At 35.1% G+C, this 23,602-nt stretch overlaps 1 protein-coding gene across 21 annotated transcripts in view; it reads right to left on the bottom strand.

The window, feature by feature from the left end:
- Window positions 1-1,975: 1,975 nt before the first annotated feature.
- LOC111864711 (sodium channel protein para) overlaps window positions 1,976-23,602 on the bottom strand; it is a 289,515-nt gene continuing 267,888 nt past the window's right edge. For all 21 annotated transcript variants that reach the window (XM_033751552.1, XM_033751551.1, XM_033751554.1 and 18 more), the window contains 8 exons: window positions 21,505-21,627; window positions 19,985-20,179; window positions 19,093-19,230; window positions 17,792-17,899; window positions 15,616-15,886; window positions 10,816-11,120; window positions 8,390-8,593; window positions 1,976-6,822 (listed from right to left, as the gene is read on the bottom strand). In XM_033751552.1, coding sequence (XP_033607443.1) covers window positions 6,232-6,822; window positions 8,390-8,593; window positions 10,816-11,120; window positions 15,616-15,886; window positions 17,792-17,899; window positions 19,093-19,230; window positions 19,985-20,179; window positions 21,505-21,627 — 1,935 coding nt within the window. In that variant the 3' untranslated portion in view covers window positions 1,976-6,231. The remainder of the gene's footprint in view (window positions 6,823-8,389; window positions 8,594-10,815; window positions 11,121-15,615; window positions 15,887-17,791; window positions 17,900-19,092; window positions 19,231-19,984; window positions 20,180-21,504; window positions 21,628-23,602) is intronic.

The following is a 23,602-nucleotide window of genomic DNA, read 5'->3' as shown; positions in this document are numbered from 1 at the left end:
TTCGTTTTGCACACATGCAATGCATGAACAGTGTTCACCACCACTGCCCTATGGCAAGTACGAGCCCCATGTGTCCTTAACTACCATCCAATTCTGCATGCCAAGATTTCGAACAAGGATTAAACATCAAAATATGGATTGCAGTATTCTGTGATAAGTTATCAAAAATTTATTCGATGATGTATTATGTACAGATTGTTATAGTACAAACCGTGAAATCGAAAACATTGTACAAAGGAAGTAAAGTGCAAGCACAAAGGCAAAACTGGAGAATTAAAAATTGAAATGGCAACATGACATTTTTATTCTTAAAAGAGCTTCACTTTTTTAAACCAATCTATTTTTTATTATATTAGATTGGACACATAGGCTAGTATTTTAGTTGAATTAATAATTATGCGAATTTGGAGCTGATAAAATTCTCCCCTTGCAATATTATGCAAATTACTATACTTTGTGTAATGCTGTTGTTAAACAGCACTATATGGCAGCAGTGTGTTACCTTCTACAAACCTACAAGATGCTGGATGAAACTACGAAATGTGCGGCTTGGTACTCCAAGGTACCACTCTGGGACTCAACCAATGTAGAAAGCTTCTTCTATGGTGCATCCACAACCAAGAATATCTCTTAACATTGTTAATAAACACTGCTAAGGATCACTGTTGATCAAGGTTTTGCATGGTTCATACTACATAGATTAACATTGTCACTATACTGAATTACATGTTTCCTTAACTTGTACTAATGAACTGTGCATTTATTTTAGAACGTAATCTTATGGGTACAAATCAAACAATTTTGGAGAACGGAGGTAAAATGAAAATTGACATCTATCACTGCTCTCACATAGCTGTGTATATTTCCAACACCAGTCTGCTTGTACGGGTTCTCACGGTCTCTTCGCCTGCGGATTCCTTATATTTTTCCTTCTACCCTGAAGATGGAGGCGATACGTTCCTCCGAAACGTCGGTGAACACCATATATACACGGTGCCAAATCCCAGAAAACTGCTTTCTTTCTATCAATAGAGTTTATGGTTTTTTATGGCAGTCAGGGTTTAGAAAATTTGATATATTTCATAGCTATATTACACCATATTATTTTCCTCCAAAACAGAAGAACCTGCTGGAAGATCATACCTTCCAGAATGTGGTCTTTTGGGACGTATAAATGCCAACGTTTTGGAGAAATATACTGCCTATATTTTCAGGCCTTGAAGATGGAGGCAGCATATTCCTCACAAATGTTGGTACTGATCCATCATACTACATGGTGTCCCATACCTGAAGACCTTAATCTTAATATTCATTGCTGTGAGAAGCGCAAGCCTCACATCTTCTTTAATAGATAAAAATCCAATTTATTTCATGCTCAAGAACTGTCTCTGCTAAGGTACAATGATATAGCAGAGGACTTCTTTCTAATATTGTGTCTGCAGGAACAAACATTCTATTTATCTTTCTTTTCTGCCCATCTTAAGTTCAAGGATAAGAATATGCACCTTCACAAGCAAAGATGTGAGTGAAAATGAAAAATTAAAGTAGTTCTAAAGCAAAGTTGATCAACAATACTAACATTTTCTGCATTAACACTGACAGTGAATTAGTAATGTCTAATAACAATGTTAATTAACTTCAGTGTGGACTTACCTTTCACTGAGAAAAGAATTTTGTGTATTTTCCGGTTGGTGTTGTGGCAAAAAATTCTGACATGGATATGATTCTCTAGAAACGGCTAGCAATAAGAGGGAAGAACGAAAAGTGTTATAGCAAATGAAAATTCAGCTTCTTTTCTTTAACAAACTGAAGCAATATTCTTCAACTTTTCTTGCTGAAATCAGTTATACCTCATAGCTGAGTACCTTCCCAATGAATCGTTGTTTAGTTTTTGTATATACATCATTCTGTCTGCATTTTATACATCCTATGAACATACAGTATCTACAGTATTGTATGTTTATATTATGCATACTTTATTTATAATTATTATATAATATAATCTCTCTTATTCAAATATATCTTAATATACAAACAATATGCAGTTTGCACACATCATTTCCTTACTGGTATCATACATTATAAAAAGCAGCCAAATTCCAGTATTTGCTTAAAACGTATTTATTACTAAACATATTGAAATTATTGTTTCCTTTAAAAAAAAAACTCCTGTCATGGAGAAGATATTGACAGGGATTTTCCCTGCAATCATTCTCAGAAAATGTGCCTAATAATGCTACATACTGAATACACTTCAAATGTGTGGGTGGTTTATTTTATGTACTACGACTAGTATGCGGACTTGTGTGTTCCAAACTGTTTCATTTGCCATATGAAATATTTCAATGAGACTGCATGTAATTCTATTAAGTTATTTTTTAAAAACAATAAACTTAAGCAGTTTCTTTCTTTTGTATCTAGACCAGCTTTGCACCGAAATTTCTTAAAAAAATTACAGAACCTACAGTGGTCATGTCACTGAACCTTGCAGACATGCTCAACCACTGGCCCTGGCTTACAACAAGCCTTGAGTGATAGGGCAGCACCCATGCCAAGAAGCATCAACAACAGGAGTACTTAATATTATTAGTTAATTATGATTACCTTAACACATCTCTCTCCCACATAACATTGTGCTATGTAAAACATTCTTTAACAAGGAGAACTGTTTTTTCTTAGAGTTAACACAATAAAATAATGGCATCACAGATCTTAGAAGCAATCGAAGTTTCATGTCATACACGTTATTTATTTATTTTTATTATTTCAAATTTGGTTGCAACACTGGATATCTGGATATCATGTATAGAAAAAGCAACGCAAAAAGTAACAAGAGTCTTGGTTTTCAAACTTTGAGCAACAACTGCCTTCTTAAAGCCAACTGTTATAATAATTGATTTAAAAAAGTTATTTAATATGTTAACATAATGGCATATTTTGTGATTTTTTGCCACATACAATAACCAATTTGTGCATAACCAACCAGCAATAATGAGTGTTTCATTACAAGGGCGGTGTGAGATGTCACACACTTTGCAAGAGAATGTATTCATGTATGTATATACATATCATCCACTACAGTCTGACTGTTGTATGTATAATGTTTAATAACAAAATGATGGACATGTCTGCACTACTTGGACTACCGGACAAATCACACACTTGGCGTCACTTTGCAATAATTTATAAAGCTCTAGAGCAGATCAAAGCCATCCATAATGAAGTTCAACTTTTGTTGTTATTGTTACTGTTTGATGAAAGAAGAAGCCAGAATGATAACAATGATTATTATGATGATGGTGATATAAATATAATATTCTATACTGAAAGTTCTCACGCAACAGAGTTGGAATAGAATTCTATTTCTGAGAGACCATTCTTTTTTTTATTTTCAACTCATACATAAACATTTCTGGAAGTGTGACAGTAGAATGTTTAATATGACTGTGAAATTCTGTGAAAGCCTACACTACAAAATTAAGAATTTCTTTCTTCCACTTGACCTTTTCAAAACAATTTATGCAGTGCTGGTAGGAATTATACCGAAGTGTGTACAGAGTGCAAAGCAAATTCTGTATATCTGTCTGGTCTCATTACATTCTCAAGAAATGGGGGGAAAAGAGAGATGCTGATAGTTCATAATGAATGACATAGTGATAAATGTGAGTATTACCATTATGTGAGAAAGCACACAGTCTCACAGTTGAGCTCATATAAAAACTAAACTCCCCTTTTCCAGAAGAGTATATTTCTGAAACCATACTCTTAATGGTACTGAATGTAAAACTTAACAAACAATATCTTACTAGCCAGATGAGTTCAACACACCACATGAGTCCCTGACTGTTCTATTCAACACCCCATGCATACGCCCACAAAAGGGGAAGGAGAGGGGTGTATGATGGGCTGCAGTGAAGGAAGGCAAGTCGAGGACACAGAACCTCATACATACAACATAGCACCAACCAGCCTGTACAAGCTGCCACATTATTGTATGCAAGAGACTGAACATTCTGACCAGAAAAAGAGGATAAATGATCCGATTTCAAACACAAAATGAGTAAACAAAACAATTCTTTCTCATCTAATGAGAGATATGCCACCTTATTTCCCTCTAAATTTAAAATAATTAATTTATACTCTTTTTTTTATTGCTTTAGGAACTTTCATATAGAATGAAATTCCTTACAAAGGGGAAAGCAATTTTCACTGATATGAGAATAACAGTAGTCACATAGTACCTTTTGCTTTTCTTAAGTATGTTATCAACAGGGCCACAAGATTTCAGATTTCATGAAGAACAATGTGATTATATCACTATTAACACACATACAGCATGAAAATCAATGCTTTCTGTAAAGCCTCATGTGAGTGGTTATTCAAAGTGAACCGTCTATTGTACGAAATAAAACCTTACTCCCTCAAGTGCAAGAAGTAAGAGTTCTAAATATTACAGTGGTAACAAATACAATATCAATTGCTTTAACATAATATATATCATAAGGGTACTAGAACATTGTATATAGTTGTTTGTTTTGACCTCTAAACAAAGATGATGTTGCCATATGTCAAACTGAAGTTCTCAACTCTTATTCAGCTCTGCTGAAGAGGAACCATTTCTCGCAGCATACATAAATAACACATTTGATCATGTGGGCACACACCCTGCAGGCTGCAGACCGGGAAGCAACAGCCTCTGTGGTTTCTCTCAAAATTGAAATTATTACAGATTACCTGAAATTGTGCACAACTGTCAATCTGATATGAAGTTGAGTTGGAGACAATATAAAAAATTATGGCATGTCTGTATCATGTTTAGAACTCTCATCCCTGCACATGGTAAGGAAAAGAAGTAGCCCTATGAAGAACTTTTGCACTCAGCCTCACACTGGGATGGAAATCTATGTACACCTCACATTAAGAAACATTTATGTTCATAAAGAAAAGTAGTGTAGAAAAGTAACAAGTGAAAAACACGACAAGAGCTTGCATGAGAAGGAAAAAATAACAACATATGCATGTTTATGTTATTCCCAAACCCACCCTCATTGAAAATACGAATTAACATGCAGGCAGCATCTCTCTCCAACCTTGGCCGACAGGTAGTCGCAACTAATTGCGTTTAACGTCTAAGCACTTTGTCCCAACGATTATATTAGCAGGAAAAAAAAATGAATACAAAAATAATTAATGTGATGGCGGTGAAGTTCATTTATCCAATACCAAGCTTGAATCTTCTTAACAGAGAAAAAATCTAGCACTGGCAAATTGGAGAATGAATCGAATTAATTTAAAAATTGTCTTGCAAATGAAGCACATTTCAGTATTGTGTCACTTTAAGAACTATCTTCTTTAACAAGCTTATGCAGACAGGTAGACAGCAGAGCTCGCTAGTTAAAAGAGCTCGCCCCTCCCCTCCTGAGTTCACACCCAAACCTCCCCTTCATTTCCTGTGATGAGGGGCTGGAGGGCTTGAAAAGATGTCACACGCAAAGAACACAACAAAGAGCAAAGGAAAATTAAGCAAAGATGTGAGATCATTTGCCACGCCATTCAACTTGATTTTCAACAGCACTATAATAACCTGCATTACTGTGACTGTCAATACCACCGGACATCTGCCTACACAGACAAATGGAAAGTCCCGGTCAGTGTGCATGTACCTCACCCATTTGGGTCCCATTAACACCAATTTGTTCCTTCTTATATATTCACAGAAAATTACTATCCTGTCCCAGGCCAGGCAGCAAGAGCATGGCAACTGTTAGTGGTGGGGAAGGAACTGCAAGGCCCAGGATAGAGATATTAACTACTTTACCCTTTTCCTCTATGACATTCATTTCTATTGCTTGCGGCTGTAGAGTTCCTGAAAAATTCTCCTCTGTCCCTTGCCTGCAGTCTCGCTCACTTGGCCACTTGTGTTCATGTGGACAAGACAGATGGAACTAAAATATGCAGCTCAACCTTGCAGCTTTGTCTGGGTTGTATGCAAGGGGGACAGAGGCACTCCCTCCCTGTCATTTGGGCTAGATTTGCATTGCCATGAGCCACTTGACAACTTGATGGCAGACAATGGTTCTGCCACAAGACATCAACTGGATGCTCACAGTTTATGCTATGAGTTTGTAATTGGCCTGCTGGCCAGCCCACAGTCAGGAAAGGAAGACAGGCAGGCAGCAGAGCTTAATTTTAATCATTGCGTGCAAATGGGAGGGGGGGACGCTGCCTGGCTCAGACATCAGTTGACCGCGACGTCACACTGGGTGATCGCGAATGGATTACCACACGGTGCCCATTCTTAGTAACAAATCCATCACTCTCAACAAGAACAGCAGTCTGATGACGATCGTGGGGATCTGCATCATCACCAGCATCATCAGAATCATCACCTGGTCCACCCTGGCGCTGCTGCTTGTGCTTGCGCCATGCATTTTGTATGAGCCGCGCACAATATTCTTCACGTTGTCTCCACAGTGTCGATGATACAGGTTCATAACCTACCTCATCAGGTCGGGTTTGCACCTCACCCAGTTCTGCAGTCTCTTTAATAGGATTTCCTTTCCTTGCAAAGAAGTCCTTTGTAAGGGCATCTAAAATGTCCACACAGAACATGAGGTCACCTTTGCAGATTGAAATGTCCATTGACACTATCTTGTACTTGTTTGGTTTGTGTATCTGTAGTGGAGGTTCAAGCACATCAAGGAAATCTGACAGCTGGTCATAGCGGATATATTGTGTACCATCTGGATCAAACTGCTGCCAGATTTCATAATACATGTCATAGTCATCATCTGTCAAACCTTCCTGCACATCTTCTGTGGCCTGAAATAAAACACGAAAGAAAATATGCATCATTAACTACATTCAACATAAATTACAGTCACAATATGGTCCCACACATAACTGCAAGAGAAGGCTATTTGATATTAATGTAAAACTGTATGTTTAATAATTACATATTAATATTTAATTACATATTAATGTAAAAATGTCAAAGTAAAATTTGACATCATCAGTGGAATTTCAAACCACAATCCTCAAAGTAACAACATGAATTTAATAAACTTGTCCTTCAACATGAGAATATAATATTACATCAAATTCTTTGTCTACAATATTTGTTTAACCAATAATTCTTTCTACAAAGAAATGCATCTGAATTCCCGTAAAAATCACAACCTTTATCAATCTTTACCTGTATATCACACTGACCAACATAAAACAGAAATATCTCCAGTGATTACATTAATTTATTATGAAATAACTTAATTCTATATATAAAATGATTATAAAGTTGTCCTTCATTTTACAAAGTGACCTAGAATGAAGTCTGTTAACATTCTGCAAACAACATCATATTCAATCCTTTGTAAATAATATGAGAGACAAAGAGATGTAGGCTCTTAGTTGAGAGATGTCAATAACAGCTTCACATGAATTTACCATATAAGACATCCACCAAAACAGGAAATGGTAAGAATCACTGTTTATGCTTGGTTCCCATTTGGTCAGTGAAGTACACACCACAGAGAAAGATCCTACTGCAAACCTAACTCCTTGGCATAGTAAAAGGCCAGACACCAACTGCTGAACTCTTGACTAATTGGAGTTCTTTAGGCAGTATTAGTTTAGTGATCATTTAACCCTTTCCACACCACACATGTGATATCTCACTCAGGAAATGTGGCTGTTTCCATTTACAGTATCAGTGAAAGTAAACTCTCCTATTATCTTCTGAGAGCTAAGTTACTTATAATTATGTATCTGCAAATATTATAAACCACTGCTCAAATATTAAAAGGAATTTAGATTTCTAAATTAAACTAAGTACTGCTAGCAAGCCAGATTAATCTTCTAACAAAGGAAAATTTTTCATTACACAAATTTGGTTTTTGCAGGAAGAGTCATATTTTCATCCAGTATCTGAAAATCAAGAAGACTATATACTTTTCAAGAAGTTTCCTATATCTTAGTTAACTTCATTACTAGTTAAATAGTTTCATGTCAGAATGGATGTTAATCTAGTAAGTTTGTCATGAGGGCCGCACCATAGCTCAAGCGGTTAGTTGCTGGCTTCCCACCGTGGTGGCCCGGGTCCGATCCCGGGTCTGGCCAAGCGGGATTTGTGGTGGACAAAGTGGCGCTGGGGCAGGTTGTCTCAGAGTACTTCGGTTTCCCCTGCCAATCTTCATTCCACTAATTGCTCCACAATCACCCTCACCTATCATCTGTGGCTGGTACAATAGACCAGAAGTGGCTGCAGTACAAGGGACTTAGTCCCACCCCACTAGCAATAAAAAAAACGTTCATCATGAAATAAGATCTATAATGGGCATGTAAATATAGCTAGTTCCTCTTTAGTAGTTGAAAAGTATTCCAGAGTATATACCTGGGAGTAATTTTCCAAAATGACAGCAATATACATGTTGATAACAATCAGGAAACTGATGACAAGATATGACAACAAGAACGCAATTCCAATGGTTGCAGACCCACAGTTGCCTGGATAGCCCAGCTCATTGTTAGGCTTGCGACAATCATCCTCATTAATGATACCATCTAACACACCATCCCATCCTGCAGATGTTGACATCTATTTGCAAAATAAAAAATATGTCAGCAAAAAACATGATCATTATCTCTCCATTAATAATAAATTGCAATAATCAAAGTATATATTCTTGGACATTCCAGTTGATTTGATGTCAAAATTACACTTTTCTTAATAAACAGAAGGTTCTCAGTAAGGACAGGCTCATTAAGTCAGTCTATGAAGGGGTTTCTAGATTTAAAAATTCTGAAATGGCACTAATCATAGTGGAATTTAGTTTCAGTCAGCTGACATGGAGGAATCAGGGTTGGCTGTTGGTCAGTTTATCATAGATCAGAGCAGATATATGTTGCTCAGAATTATAACTCAAAAAGAAAATTCTAAATCCATCGACTAAATTATTTCACGTACACAGCATTAATTTCTATTGATGTGCATTACAGACTTGAACAAACAGCTAACCTGAAGAGAGTGAATGTATTATTTCATGCTCCTTCCACTTAATGTTTTATACCTTGCAACACATTTATTAACAGTCTATTTACAAGTATGTTTTTATTGTTTTGATTAGTGAATAAACATCTAGACCAATAAAATCCTGAGTATTCTGAACTTTACCAGTTTGGTGGTCATCTTCAGAACTGCCACTTACAAAAGCGTTGCCATGTAATTTCTATGGCTCCAAGAAAATGTAGGCAAGGTAATTACAGCCTAATGAATTACAATTTTCTTCTTATACATATTCTCACGAGCAACCAGATTTCCTGTCACACACGGGATTGGTCAAGCAGTGAAGGAAGTTGTGTATGCTACTCACTAGCTCAAAAACATTACCTTGCTTTATATCTCAGATACAGATATCTTCCACACCATGTGGAGCTACTTCAAGAAATTATCAGTTTGTGTTAATATCATATTTACCTGGCCACGCCATAGCTCAAGCAGTTAGTCGCTGGCTTCCCACCATGGTGGCCTGGGTTCGATCCCGGGTCTGATCAAGTGGGATTTGTGTTGGACAAAGTGGCGCTGGGGCAGGTTTTCTCCGAGTATTTCGGTTTCCCCTGCCAATCTTCATTCCACCAATTGCTCCACAATCACCCTCACCTATCATCCGGGGCTGGTACAATATGTCAGAAGTGGCCACAGTACAAGGGACTTAGTCTCGCCCAAACAGCAAAAAATATTAAAAAAAATCATATTTACCTCATTGTCAGATCAGGGTCTTCCCTTATTACTTTATGAAAAATGTGAGATTATCTTAAAATCACAAAGCATAATACTTTGATAGACTGGATTTTTATGTTACTAGTAGTACAGAAATCACATATTTATAGTGTAGGTGGTGCTGCTATCCACTACATGGGTAGGCTGCCCTTTGCATTATGTATAATTTGTGATGTGCATGAAATGGTAATTTTCATGCTAATGGAAGCGCAGCAGTTAATACTGAATGTGGGATGCTAACTACATGTATATCTATATTTTCTAATGAACATAAACTCATTCAGAACCCGGCATATGAAGGTTGCACAGTCCACCCAGCCATTTTAACAAAATATCTCATTTTACACAATTTCAGATTTAAACACCCTATCTTGGTGGAAAATTAAAATTTAGCATTTCCACACTACCTGGTGTATGGTACAGTTACTGTTCATAGTACTGGTTGCGTGTATCAATACAGAAAAACACTGAAAACTGAACTGCATAAAAATGTAACATTATAATTCCAGGAGCGGCATATACTTATGTATATTGTAATGTTATAAATCAGGCATTCAATTGTTAAAGATAAGAAAACCAGTAAAACAATGTGAATAAGTTGAAATTACACATACTTTGTTTCAGAGCTATACAGAGTACTGACTGAGAACTACCTCAGAATTAAAACTTGGAGGGAAAAAACTGTTATCCATGAATTTAATCTTACAGAAGAATTTTCTTCCGGGGGGGGGAGTAAAATGCCTCCACTGCATGCTGGAGTTCTTCAGCTATGTTTCATAGTGATGACACTATCATCACTGGTTACCAGTGCACAGCTTTTTAATGACACTTGATTTCCACAAATTCCTGGTTTTAGTTATATCTCCGTTACAATAACACTAACAGTAGTAGCAGTAGTAATATGGTAGTGCCTTATAAAGAACAGATTCAACACATTTCATTATTATAATTCATCCTCAATTAAACCTGTATATAATGGACAGTGAATAAATCAATTACTGAATGAATGAATAGCAATAACAATAAAAAATAATAATAACCTGAAAGAGCAGAATCATGGACTGTCCAAATGTCTTGAAGTTGTAAACATCATCAAGGCCACCTTTGTCGCGGACATGCATGAAGAAGGACATGCCAAATATGGCAAAGATGAACATGACGAGAAATAGCAGGAGGCAAATATTGAAGAGCGCTGGCAAGGACATGGCCAGAGCAAACAATAAAGTTCGAATACCCTTGGCACCCTTCACCAGACGCAGGACTCGACCCACCTTGGCCACTCTCACCACTCGAAGCAGTGTTGGGGATACAAAGTACTTCTCAATGATGTCACTCAACACAAGCCCTGTACACATGAGTCACACATACATTACACTGCTGACACAGCATATTCCATTCAACATCACACATGTGTAACATCCAATGTGGAGGTCAGGCTTGTGAAACTGTGATCTATGTTCATAAATCTCAAATAAAGTTTACTTCAACTGTAAGTAGAAAATGTAAACAAAAAGAGGGTCTTTAATTATCATAACTAGAGGACATTCAACAAATGAATTAGTAAACATGTGCACCATGGACCGTATATTAATTTTAATAATGACTAACAAGGAAAACATTGCATGTCTTTACTTTGAACTCAGCAAATCATATATATTTTTTTATATAAAATGATATTTTGTAAAAATTGAAAGTAGAAATCAGTGTATAAAACCTTCTATTGTTCTGAACATACACCATCACTACAAACTAATTATGGCATTATGCAAGTTCACTGTCTCTAAAAACGAATCACATGCCTGATATTTCCATAGATCACTTTTCCATGAGCTGTATTCATTTTTTGAAGCATGTTGCACATCTTCATCAGAACTCTCATGCAGAAACTAATCTAACTGACCAGACATCACTGTTGATTCATTCATCACTAAATTAAACAAGTTACTAGGAATATTTAGTATGAACAACAAATGCAGAAATTGGAGAAACAAGCTCAGAAAAATAATAAATTCTGGGGAAATTACTACATCAGTGCAGTTCAGTTGATTCAGAATTCCATATGGAGTAATTTGTGTTTAAAATTCAAGTTCATTTCCTGGAAGAGTCAGATCATATCATAATTCGTTCATCTCCATCTAAAAAAAGAGGCATCATTGTTATTAGAAATCAATTTAAATCATATTTAATATCAAATACAACACAACAAGCTTCTGCTGCATTTGATAATAAATAAAACTTATATTAAAACTTTTCTGTTCTGCTAAACATGTAGAGGCTTTTGTGCTGGCTTTTAGATAAGGTAAAGTTCCTATGCTTAATTAATTACTTAAGCACTGCACCATGAAGATGTATGAGGGAGTGGATGTATAGACCCACGTTTTCTTGACCTCGGCACTAGCTGGAGGTGAGTGCTCAGCCTCATGCCCTGGCCGCTTCAGCCCTGGGGAAAGAACCCCTAGTACCCATTGGATAGGAGACTGGGTGAACACCAGAGCTGGTCTAGACAACGTTTAAAAATGTCTGCCTCCAAGTAATATTGTAACTTTTTTCTGTTAATGCAACATGGAATTCTGTCAACTTACAAGGATGCAGCTTTAATTCCTTGCCATCTATAATATGACAACCTAATTCTTATGGACAAAAGCATCTGTTCTTCCCACAAATTGTAAGGTGCTAACTGATTTATGTTAAATAACATTCATAGAAATTAAATTACCTCATTATTTCTAAACATGAAATCTGATCACTTAAGCCAGCAGTTCACAGCCTTTTATTATATACAGACCAGTAAAATGGCAGTGAATTTTCCAAGGGTCAGTCCTATATCCACTTTGTCTTTACAATATAACTTATACCTGAGATTCTCATAGTGGTGAGCAATACATATTATTATTAATCTCTGAGATGTGATACCATGTAGTTTTGGAGATTGGTAGCAATGTTTCAGAGAATTCTGCTGTTTCCATCTTTGTGATGAAGATGGACATGACAAGTTCCTCCATATTACTGGTACCTATCTACCAAACTGTACGTTGTCACATCCCAGAAGCATATAACTTAGTACAAAAAAAGAACTCTGTGGCCTGTAGTCTGCAAGTGGACTATACCGACCAAGTGACTGCCGCATGTTGGCGAAGTTTGTGCCAGCTTTTGCGGATACAGGGTGTCACATTGTCAGTGCAACAGATCCCCACAGCCATTAATCTAGGGTTACTACACCGGATTTAGTATAAATAACAGTATACAAATCTCGTCTAAACATATTTCTTTACAACACAAAAATGAACATCCTTACATACTATTAAAAACTGAAAATATGTCATAACTGCCCACATTAAACATTTGAAACTAAATTTTATGCAGGAGAACATATGAAATAATCTGTCTTCCAAGAATCTCTGCCTCCCTGTTTCTGAGGATGCAACTATTGACTCCAGAACCATGTCTTCTCTTCCTCACCATAGCCAGATCACTAAATAATGGAAAATGGCAAGAGGAAAAAAGTAGTAATGTTTAATTCAAATCATTTAGTCACTATAAAGAAAATACACAGTAAAGAAGTTATTAGTTGCAGATTAGCAATCTTCCAATTATAATAAAACATGTACAATATAACATCAACTGGTATTTCAGTAGCCACATAAATTAAGCCCAGTATTGGTACAGTCTGAATATCAAAGGCTGGGAAACACTGGCTTTAGCTAATTAATTACAAAATTTTCTACTGCAATGTAACTAACTATATGCTTCAACAACTACCAAGGATGATAAAATGAGGTGAGATGCAAAAGTGCAGTATAGTGAATAGTGTGCAAACTAAAATGATGGAAATCACTGTGGCATAAGAATTAATCCAGAAATTTATCTTTTCATAAAAAAAGTTACAATTTTGTATTACAAAACTGCAATAAGCTTCAAATTTTGGCATAGTAAGATTAATAGTATTTTAAATAAATATCCAAACAAAATAGATGCCAGGAACTATAACAATTTAAGAGAGGATAATAAAATTGCTGAATCTTTTATTTTACAGTACAGACAACTTGTGTACGTCTTGCAGAACTGCCCAACAGTGAACATTGTTACAGATATTATGTCAAAATGTAATTTCTCAAAATATTTTAACAAATATAAGCCATATTTAATATTCATTAAAATTGTGAAATTGCTGCTAATTCTTAGTTTGCATGCCAGATTTTATAATGAATGTCTTTCAGAAAATTCACAAAATAATCACTAAGCCCAACTCCATGAAGGACAACACTTCTTGAGAAGCTAGGGTCCCCTCAGACAATCAGCAATTCCTTGCCTTTTAGAAAACTAACAGACTTTACAGTTATAACTACAAAGTGTGTTATGGCCATATATTCATCTACGAATACTATGTTTTGGGACATTATCCATCGTCTTGTCTATTTTTAAAAAATTGTCCTGTTTCTGTTTTAAAACACAATGTTTTGGAGACTGGATTCTGTCGCCATCCTCAGGTAAAACCTACTCAGTTTGGTCCAATGGATAGAGCTAGCCCCTAGCTCCAGACCGGACCTAACTGAGTAGGTTTTACCTGAGGACAGGGACAGAATCCAGTCTCCGAAATGTTGTGTTTTAAAACAGGAAAAGGACAGTTTTTAAAAATAGACAAGACGATGGATTGTGTCCAAAAACATAGTAATTGTAGCAATTTACCATCACCACAAACTTTTAGATCTTATTCATATATTCATCATTCGTTAAAGCACTTCCACTATCAATTTCCTCCTAAAACTGCATATATTACTTTTTCTTTCCTGTTATTACCTTATATTGGTAATAAAATGTTATTGTCCAAATGTATTTTAAATATTATCAGCTACTTCCATGCATTATCAGCTACTCTTGCCATTATACAAAAAACAGAAACATGTGAATTAAATAGGAAAGAAAATGTGTAAGCACCTAATGTATCTATCTTTTTGAGATAAACCGTGATGCTACAAATAATAATCACACTTTCCTTCATGCCAAAAAATAGAGCATGTTTTCCATGCCAAAGATTTAGCAATATCTTTTAAATCTAGAATTAAAAATGCTACTTTATATTACTTTTATGTTAGCACTGTGCAAGGTTAGATGAAGAACTACCTAGGATGTCATAATTCAAGATGCCCTTTCCATTTGAATTATACAATATCCTAGTATTCAGATGATATACAAAAGTAGCCAGGATTTCATAATTAAGAACATGATCTTTTTTAATTATAAATATCCTAGAAAGTAATGTACTAAATAGGAAAAGCATCTAGGACCCAATAATTCAAATCAAGCTTTCTTTTTGAATTATATAATATCCTAGCAATGAAGGTATTGCAGAAATTAAAATATTACGCAGCATCCCCCCCCCAAAAAAAACTACTTACTTTTATAATTGTATCATAGATTATTTATTTTCTTGTGCAAGATTTAAGAAACTACTGATGTAGCCATGCAAACATTTGAAAAAAGAGATGTAAGAAAGTTCATGAAAGAAAAAATGCAGAAGTTAAAATGGGATGCATACATACAAGAATTTACTCAAACAAAAATTATGTTTTTCATATATGCGATCTCAATTCAAACTGAAGTCTCCAAATTAGCTGGTACCACAAAAAGATGTAGTGTAAACTGTAATAATATAAAAGTATGACTGTTTATGTTCTTCATGTGACATGATGAATGTTTTGGTATGATGACTTAACATTAGTGTAACTGATTATGTAGACGTCATTCTTGCCATTTTGAGGGAGTTCCACTAGGGATTATATCATAAATGAATGGGATGAAAAGGGGCCATTCATTTAATATGAATCTTTAGAGGAACTTACCCAATATAGATAGGATGACAACTACGAAATCAAACAGGTTCCATGGTTCCTTGAAGTAGTGATATCTCAATGCAAAGATCTTCATGAGACATTCTGAACTGAAGATCACAATGAAAATCATGTTCAAGTAGTCGAGGACATCGCTGAATTGCTTAGATTGTTGATAATGGTCCAGTGTCATTGTCAACATATTTAAACCGATGAATAACATGATAATCATGTCAAACTTCTTATTTGTACAGATCTCGAACACAATAGCTTGAGGCTTCCACTGAAATAATAGAGATATACATGAAATTAGTACATTATTCTAACATTAATATGTATCGACATGCTGGAAATTTAGAAATTATAAGCTGTCATGGACAAATAGTCATATTTTCACTTATAATATTGACAACTGTAAGTTCACATCATATATATAAAAAATGTTATTATTTTCATAAGCTCTAGTAAAGAAAAAACAAGACCATGCTATCAATTAAATTTTCATGATGCAAAACTACTGCATAGGTTAATGATAGATCCACAACTTCACCAGTAGATCAATAATCTCGGTAATTATCTCAGAATAGTCAGGTATTAGCATGGTAGCAGAACCTAGGATATTGGGCTGGTCATGTATTTTTGATGGAGGTAAGGCTTAACACTAAATAATGGTGGAAAACTCTTGCAATCAGCTACTGGGAAGGCTGAGAAGGAAAATGGAAGGGGTTGAGCTGGCTTAAGGCAATGTCCAGTAGTGGACTATAGTATTAACAGTGTTGAACCTTCCACTTCTATTACAAGAGAGGAAGTGATTTGGTACAGATCAGTGTAAATGGTTGATTCATGACATGAATATTACATCCAATATTTCCCACTGTCTCTGGTAAACATGACATAAACATTTCAGAAAATGATTCCATTTCGGTCATCAGGTTAATAGGGGAAAGGATAAAGAATATTTATCTAGTGATCAAGATTAATTCTCTCACAGGACCAACTGAGCAGGAGCCTTCGCTCCTATCCACAAGATTAATCAAACAGATCCCAGTTCCTCAAATATTTTATGTATAAAACATACCCCACAAAATGGACATTCCAATGTAATATCTGTATGAAGGGTGCTACATAAAACTGCACAATTAGAAGCTTCATAATTTATACTCTTCAAAAATATTATTAAAGCAAGAAAACCGCGAATGGGCAGGGAATGTAGCATGCATTAGACTTGAAAATGAATATGACCTTTTACTGAGAAACCTTGAAAGCCCAGGACAGTGGAGAGAACACATGGAATACATGGGAATGAATGGAAGGATAACACTAAACTGGATCTTAGAAAATAGGGTTATGATGACTTCTTTATTTATTTATTTATGTTCTATTTAGTGATGCTGTCAGTAGGTCAGACTACACAGCGTTGAATGGTAATATGAGGGGGACAATGATCCAAAGATGATTGTATTGTTTTTAGTCTTGTGTATCATTTTGTACTTTTTTAAGAATTGTTGACTTGTAGTGTTTTAGATGGCTTTAACTGTCTTGTCCAATTGTACTTGTGTAACAGCTTATGGATAAAAATAAATTACGAATTCATGTGTTAAGATTATTATCAGAATATGTTGGTAAGTTCTGAAGTCTGTCAACATATGAGAACAGCCCTGTTGCATAATCTTCCTTGCCTTCAGCCTGCTAAACTCTATCAGTCAGAATTAATATTCTGCTATTCCAGCACTGGCTCACATTTAAACTTGGTAATAATGGGTTTATATTTTTTAAAAACTTCAGTGCTTGGCCTACTGAACCAGCAGATTCACTGGCACAGTTGTGTGAAACGTGGATGATAAATGCCAATAACGTCTCTCTGAAGTCATATTATCTCTCAAATGAGTTTCTGTGCTCCAGCTACTAATAACAACAACAACAACAACAACAACAACAACAACAATAATGATCTCATCTCATAAGACAAAACAGTTTATTAATTATGTCTATTTGTATTTGTGGTATTTGGCATATTAAGGCTGAGATATTGTTCTTCTTAGGTATTGCTGTGATATCTATTTATTACAAGTTAATCAATAATAAAGCAATGCAAACACTACATTTCACTTTCTCTGACAGAGAAATCTTGGTAATATTAAATATTAGGGTAAAGTTTACCTTTGAAATTATGAATTTCCAATCTTACCTTTGGCCTTGGAATAGCTTTAAGAGGCTTTTTTGAACCCATTTTCTTCATAGCATTGTAATACTTCTTCTGGTCCTCAGTCATGAACATTTCTAGTGATCCACCTGCGTGCAGTCACAAACACAGATTCTGATATTTTGTTTCTTTTCAATACACACACATATATATATATATAAGAAATGAAAATATTCGCTGTTTTACGATAGATAATCATGGGCTTTAGACCACAAAATATCTGGAGGAATACATGCTTATTATCATGCAAACATAATTCAACTTTCATGAATCAAATAAATGCAATCTTAAATTATGGTAACCAATCTGCTAAGCTAAGAGTCACAATTTCTTTAACATCTCATGATATTGTCCATATTATGATATGGAGATTAATATTCATGTATCATCCCTTTCCAAGATATGTAACTACCAAATTTATCTGAAAATAAAATGCAGAGATTGAACTGAGATGAAAAATTAAAGGCATTTCCTTCCATTAAAAATGTTAATTTTACATTTTTAAAGCTTTCTTTAACAAAAATGCATAAAACGAAAGCACTGAGGGGATACTGAACTAATCTGTTAGTCTGTACACATTTTTATTTCTGTAACTACCGAAGAGATTTCAATTAACTTTAATACTCTGTATCTCTGAAAGTGTTCATGGTAGTTTCTAACAGACACAAGTTGCTTATTTAACTACTGAAGAAAGAAATATTCTGGTTTATTTTTAAAATTTGTAAAAGTGATTGAAAGGTTATGCAAAATTCTTAATTATAAACAATCAATTACATCTCATTATAACAGAACTTTCACTTTACATAATATATATTTCCAGTTGAGAGTTCTATAATAAGATGTCTTGGTTCTGCATTGTTTTTGTAAACTGGGGGAGTTCTGTTTTATATATGGTCATGTTCTTTTTTATTTGTTTTATATTATGAATGCTTTGACTTGTTCCTGTGGGAATGGAATGTCTGTTTTTTGATCTGTGACTCATTCTATATCAAATGCTTGTTTCCCAGCCTGTATCTGGATCTATTTTTGACTTTGAAATAAATTAAATTAAATTGAATTCTTCCATTTTTGAGATTATATATAACTGTAGTACTCTGTTTGATTAAGAATACTTTTGTAATAGGATATAAAGATTCAGAATCTGTCTGTTAGATAAAGCACTATATATTAAATTTTTTCTCAGACTTGATGCCTAAGTTAAAACACACTCCTCAGTCAAAAAATTAACTTTTTCATCAATGCTAAAAGAATAGTTACTAATTACATATTCCAGTTACAATACTTATCTTTTTCTTTTGTTCATTGAAGTTATCAATGATCACACCAATGAATAGGTTGAGGGTAAAAAAGGAGCCAAAGATGATGAAGAATACAAAGTAGAGATACATGTAGATATTGGTCTCCCTGATTGGCTGCTTGTCCAACTGTAAAATGAAGTTTTGGTTCTTAAACACAATTTTGTAATTTCCCTAAAAGACATAAATAAAATGTTCTATACAGTTCCAATTTTGTCTTACCATTCCCCTTCCTATGTTTATGTAAGTGAAAATAAAATAAAACGTATTTCTAATTATAACAAACATTGTTTATGATAAAATCCCGAAAAACATTGATTCCTTTTTCCATTTTGTAAATATTTTAATTTAATATCAGTACTTCCAGATAGAAACACGTTGAATGGTAACCACTCCACAGATTTATGGTCCAAAATCACCACAAGAAATGTGACTGTATGAACAATATTACACTGTTACTATTTCCATTTCATATTAAACAGTGTTTGTTTATTTCAGATACATTTATATTAGTATTTATCGTTTATTCTCTGAAACAGCCATTTTCTCATAATGTTATCATGAACTAGCAGCTAAAGAAATATACAATAACATTTAACATTAACAAACTGAGATAGTCATAATGCATGGTGTTGTGTAAGGAAAGAATGCATATTTTAAAGCAGCATCAGCCAGAGATATTGTAGCTCTAGCAGATCTTGAAAATACTACAACACTATTACACTCTCAAAGAATTACACAAAATACAAGAAGAAGCTCTATGAAACATATTTCTTTATATATATATGAATGCATGTATATACTTGTACATATGTTCATATGGGTTGAGATTTGTATGATATGCAGACAAACCTAAAAATTAATCATGAGAAGTAATTCTTACATCTCTGGAGTCAATGGCATCATTCATTATCTGGATCCAGCCTTTGAATGTAGCTACTTGGAAGAGACAGAGGTAAGCTTTCCCCACATGATCAAAATTCATTGGAGAGTTTTCCCACGTATAGTTTTCAGCAATGCAGGCATTACGGTCTGGAATGATCTCATAGCTTAGAACTGAACTGTTGGCATCTACACACTATAAGAGAGAAAAATTTTACAAATTTTAGTGCAAAGTGTTTCATTTCTCACAACTTTTTTTTTATCAAATTGGGAAGAACTTTCCAAATAAACGAGTTCTGATAGAACCTCGCCCTCCAGCATATTACTCAAGGAAATGAATGTGCTTACAAAAGCTGTAAAAAACTGGGTAATTTGTTTCTGTAATACTTGGAACATGCCAACTTGGCCAATATTGGGGGAAAGATCATGTTATACAAATTAATCAAGTAAAATGAACGAAAACCTCTACTACCTACTGTAAATGTAAAGAGAAAGAAAATCTAGTAGTCATATACTGTTTCTGATGCTTGGTCTATACAGTATTATTTGAGATATCACTTTCTACAAATGCAAGATATTTAATCAGGTTTCCTATGATAGTTTTTCTTTAATTGATTTTTTTGTTTTAATATTTATGTAAAGTGCATTTAATCTCATAATACATTAAAAATGTTTCTATTTCCTGTTTTGCATGACTTTCTGACTGTTAAAGAAGTCAGATTTCACAGAAGATTACATCTGGCAGGTATAAAATCTAGTGCCCAACACAAAGTGGTTATATACAAATGATCTAAGAGCATTTAAGTAAAATACCCACACAATCAGCATAATAAATGTCTGCTAATTCTAAAGACGTAATGTTCTTCTTCACAAGGCACATGTATAGACACAAACATTTATAAATTAAATATAAAGAAAGTCTACTGAATTACGCAGCCACCACAGGAGTCTACAAACAGCTTTAGTACTTTCCATGCCCACCTTTGTTGAAACAAGGCTTCTTCTGTTACAACATTTCTATCATAACTTATTACTAAAAAAACTACAGCTACTTGACTATAACTGTCAACAGATGGCAGAGCACGCTGTTTTCACAGGTCATCCCAAAGACCATATAAATCCAGGCCAAAAGGGCTACTGATTCTATGCATGATTCATTCATATAACCTAAAAAGCATTAAAATGCCCTTCCAAACTCATGGATACATGAAATGAACTAAACCACTTTACTATTTCAACATCAGTTTTCCATAATATAAGCACTGTCCTTACTATATAAATGGTAAGATAATGAAGTGACTGGACTATTGACACAACAGCTATCCAGCATATGGAAATGTGTCAAACAGGAGAATTACAAAATACACTTCACTGAAAGTACTTAATTCGATATTATTCTGAAATATATTTCAATAAAAATATCTGGCATGGGAAAAAAATTAAAGAGCACATGTTGTGCCCTTTTAAAATTACTTATCGGTAGTATCCTGTTATAAAAGTTTAGTGTTCATTTCTGATCACCTTGTGGTATTTTCCAGCAAACAGCTGTACACCCATGATGGCAAATATGAGCCAGAAGATGAGGCACACCAAAAGCACATTGAAGATACTGGGGATAGCTTGCACCAAGGCATTCACCACCACCTGCAAACATTACTCATACTCAAGTCTCCCATTCAAACACCACAACCACCCAGCAAATAAGCAGTATGTGTGTACCTGAACGTTATACAGTGTATGTTTCTGATCACTAGTAATGTATTTTTCTATACACACTCCATTGTCTGACATATATAAGTATTTCACATACACGATGTTATGAGAGTCTCATATTCTCTTGCCTTCTTGTGACTTCCATTATATGAATAAAATCCATCTTCTTATTTTTAAATTCAACTTCATTTTTAGGATTACTTGTAACTGTCACAATAAAATCAATAACTCTGAATATTGAACCTGTACCTTGCTGTCCCATTATGCAGGACAAAATCATGACATAAAGATAGCTAGCACATCCTCTGATATTATGGCACAGTTCAAATATTTCAGAACTACAGTAATAAGTGAAAATTTTAATTAGGAGGAAATTAATGAGAGACTGTAATCAGGTAATTCTTGCTGCAATTCAGTCCAGAACCTTTTGTCTTCTTGTCTGCTGTTTAAATCGTAAAAATTAGAATATAAACACTATAACTTTGTCTGTGGTTCTGTATGGGTGTGAAACTTGGTCTATGATATTAACGGAGGAACACAGAACTGAGGGTGTTCAGAATATTTGGACCCAAGAGAGATGAGATGACAGGAGGTTGAAGAAAACTGCATAATGAGGAGCTTCATAACTTGTACTCTTTGTCAAGTATAGTTACAATGGTCAAGTCAAGGAGGATGACATGGGCAGGGCATGTAGCACGAATGGAGGAGAGGAGGAATGCAAATAGGATATTGGTGGGAAAGTCAGAAGGAAAGAGACCACTTGGAAGACCAAGATATAGGTGGGTGGACAATATTAAAATGGATCTTAGAGAAATATGATGGGGTGGTATGGATTGGGCTGATCTGGCTCAGCACAGAGACCACTGGAGGGCTCTTGTGAACACAGTAATGAAATTTCAGGTTCCATATTGCAAGGAAAGTATTAGTAACTGCACAACTGGTGGGTTCTCAAGAAGGGCTCAGCTCCATGAAGTTAGATAGTTAGGAGAATTCAGAAAAATAAGCCTTTTTTTATTACTAGTGCGGTGGGACTAAGTCCCTTATACTGTGGCCACTTCTGGCCTATTGTGCCAGCCCCAGATGATAGGCGAGGGGGATTGTGAAGCAATTGGTGGAATGAAGATTGGCAGGGGAAACCGAAGTACTCGAAGAAAACCTGCCCCAGCGCCACTTTGTCCACCACAAATCCCACTTCACCAGACCCGAGATCGAACCCGGGCCGCCGCGGTGGGAAGCCAGCGACTAACCTCTTGAGCTATGGCATGGCCCAAAATAAGCCTTAGTTCACGGATTACCAAGGAAATTCCTGGGAGCAGAATGCTTCATTATCATATGAAATTCCTTACATAACGCTACAAGGAAAAGGACTGATTGCATGTATCAGGAATATATGATACAGAACTGAATACTCTAGGCCAGAGATAACCTGGAACCTAGCTTCTTGTTAATGCTGAATGGACTATGATTTGTGTCAAAACTAACACTGTTGAGAAGAAGTAAGCAATAAAATTCTGTCTCTTCTCTTGATCAATTGCTGAAGTATAATGGAAGGATTATGCCATCTAATATTAACAAATGAAAAAATAGACAAACAAGCTTCAAAGATCAATGTTCTCCCAGTTTCCTAGTTTCTTATATCAGTTTGATGTGTGTGAATTATGAATGTTTTGTAATTAGTTTTAATCACTTGAACTAACTAACTAACTAAGTAACTAAATAATTAACTAACTCCATGCAGCTGAGTCCTCCTTTAGAAGCCACCAGTGGCTCAGCTACTATTTTACAGACCCCAAATATTCTTTACAATATTCACAGGAACCTGTCACTGGTCCCTAGCTTGAGCCAGATGAATTCAGTCCATACCACCCCATCCTAGTTCTCTAAGATCCTTTTTAATATTGTCACA

Source organism: Cryptotermes secundus, unplaced genomic scaffold, assembly GCF_002891405.2.
Source record: "Cryptotermes secundus unplaced genomic scaffold, Csec_1.0 scaffold654, whole genome shotgun sequence".
NCBI lineage: Eukaryota > Metazoa > Arthropoda > Insecta > Blattodea > Kalotermitidae > Cryptotermes > Cryptotermes secundus.
Note: the sequence above shows the minus strand (reverse complement) of the source record. Positions and strands in the feature narration are given on the sequence as shown.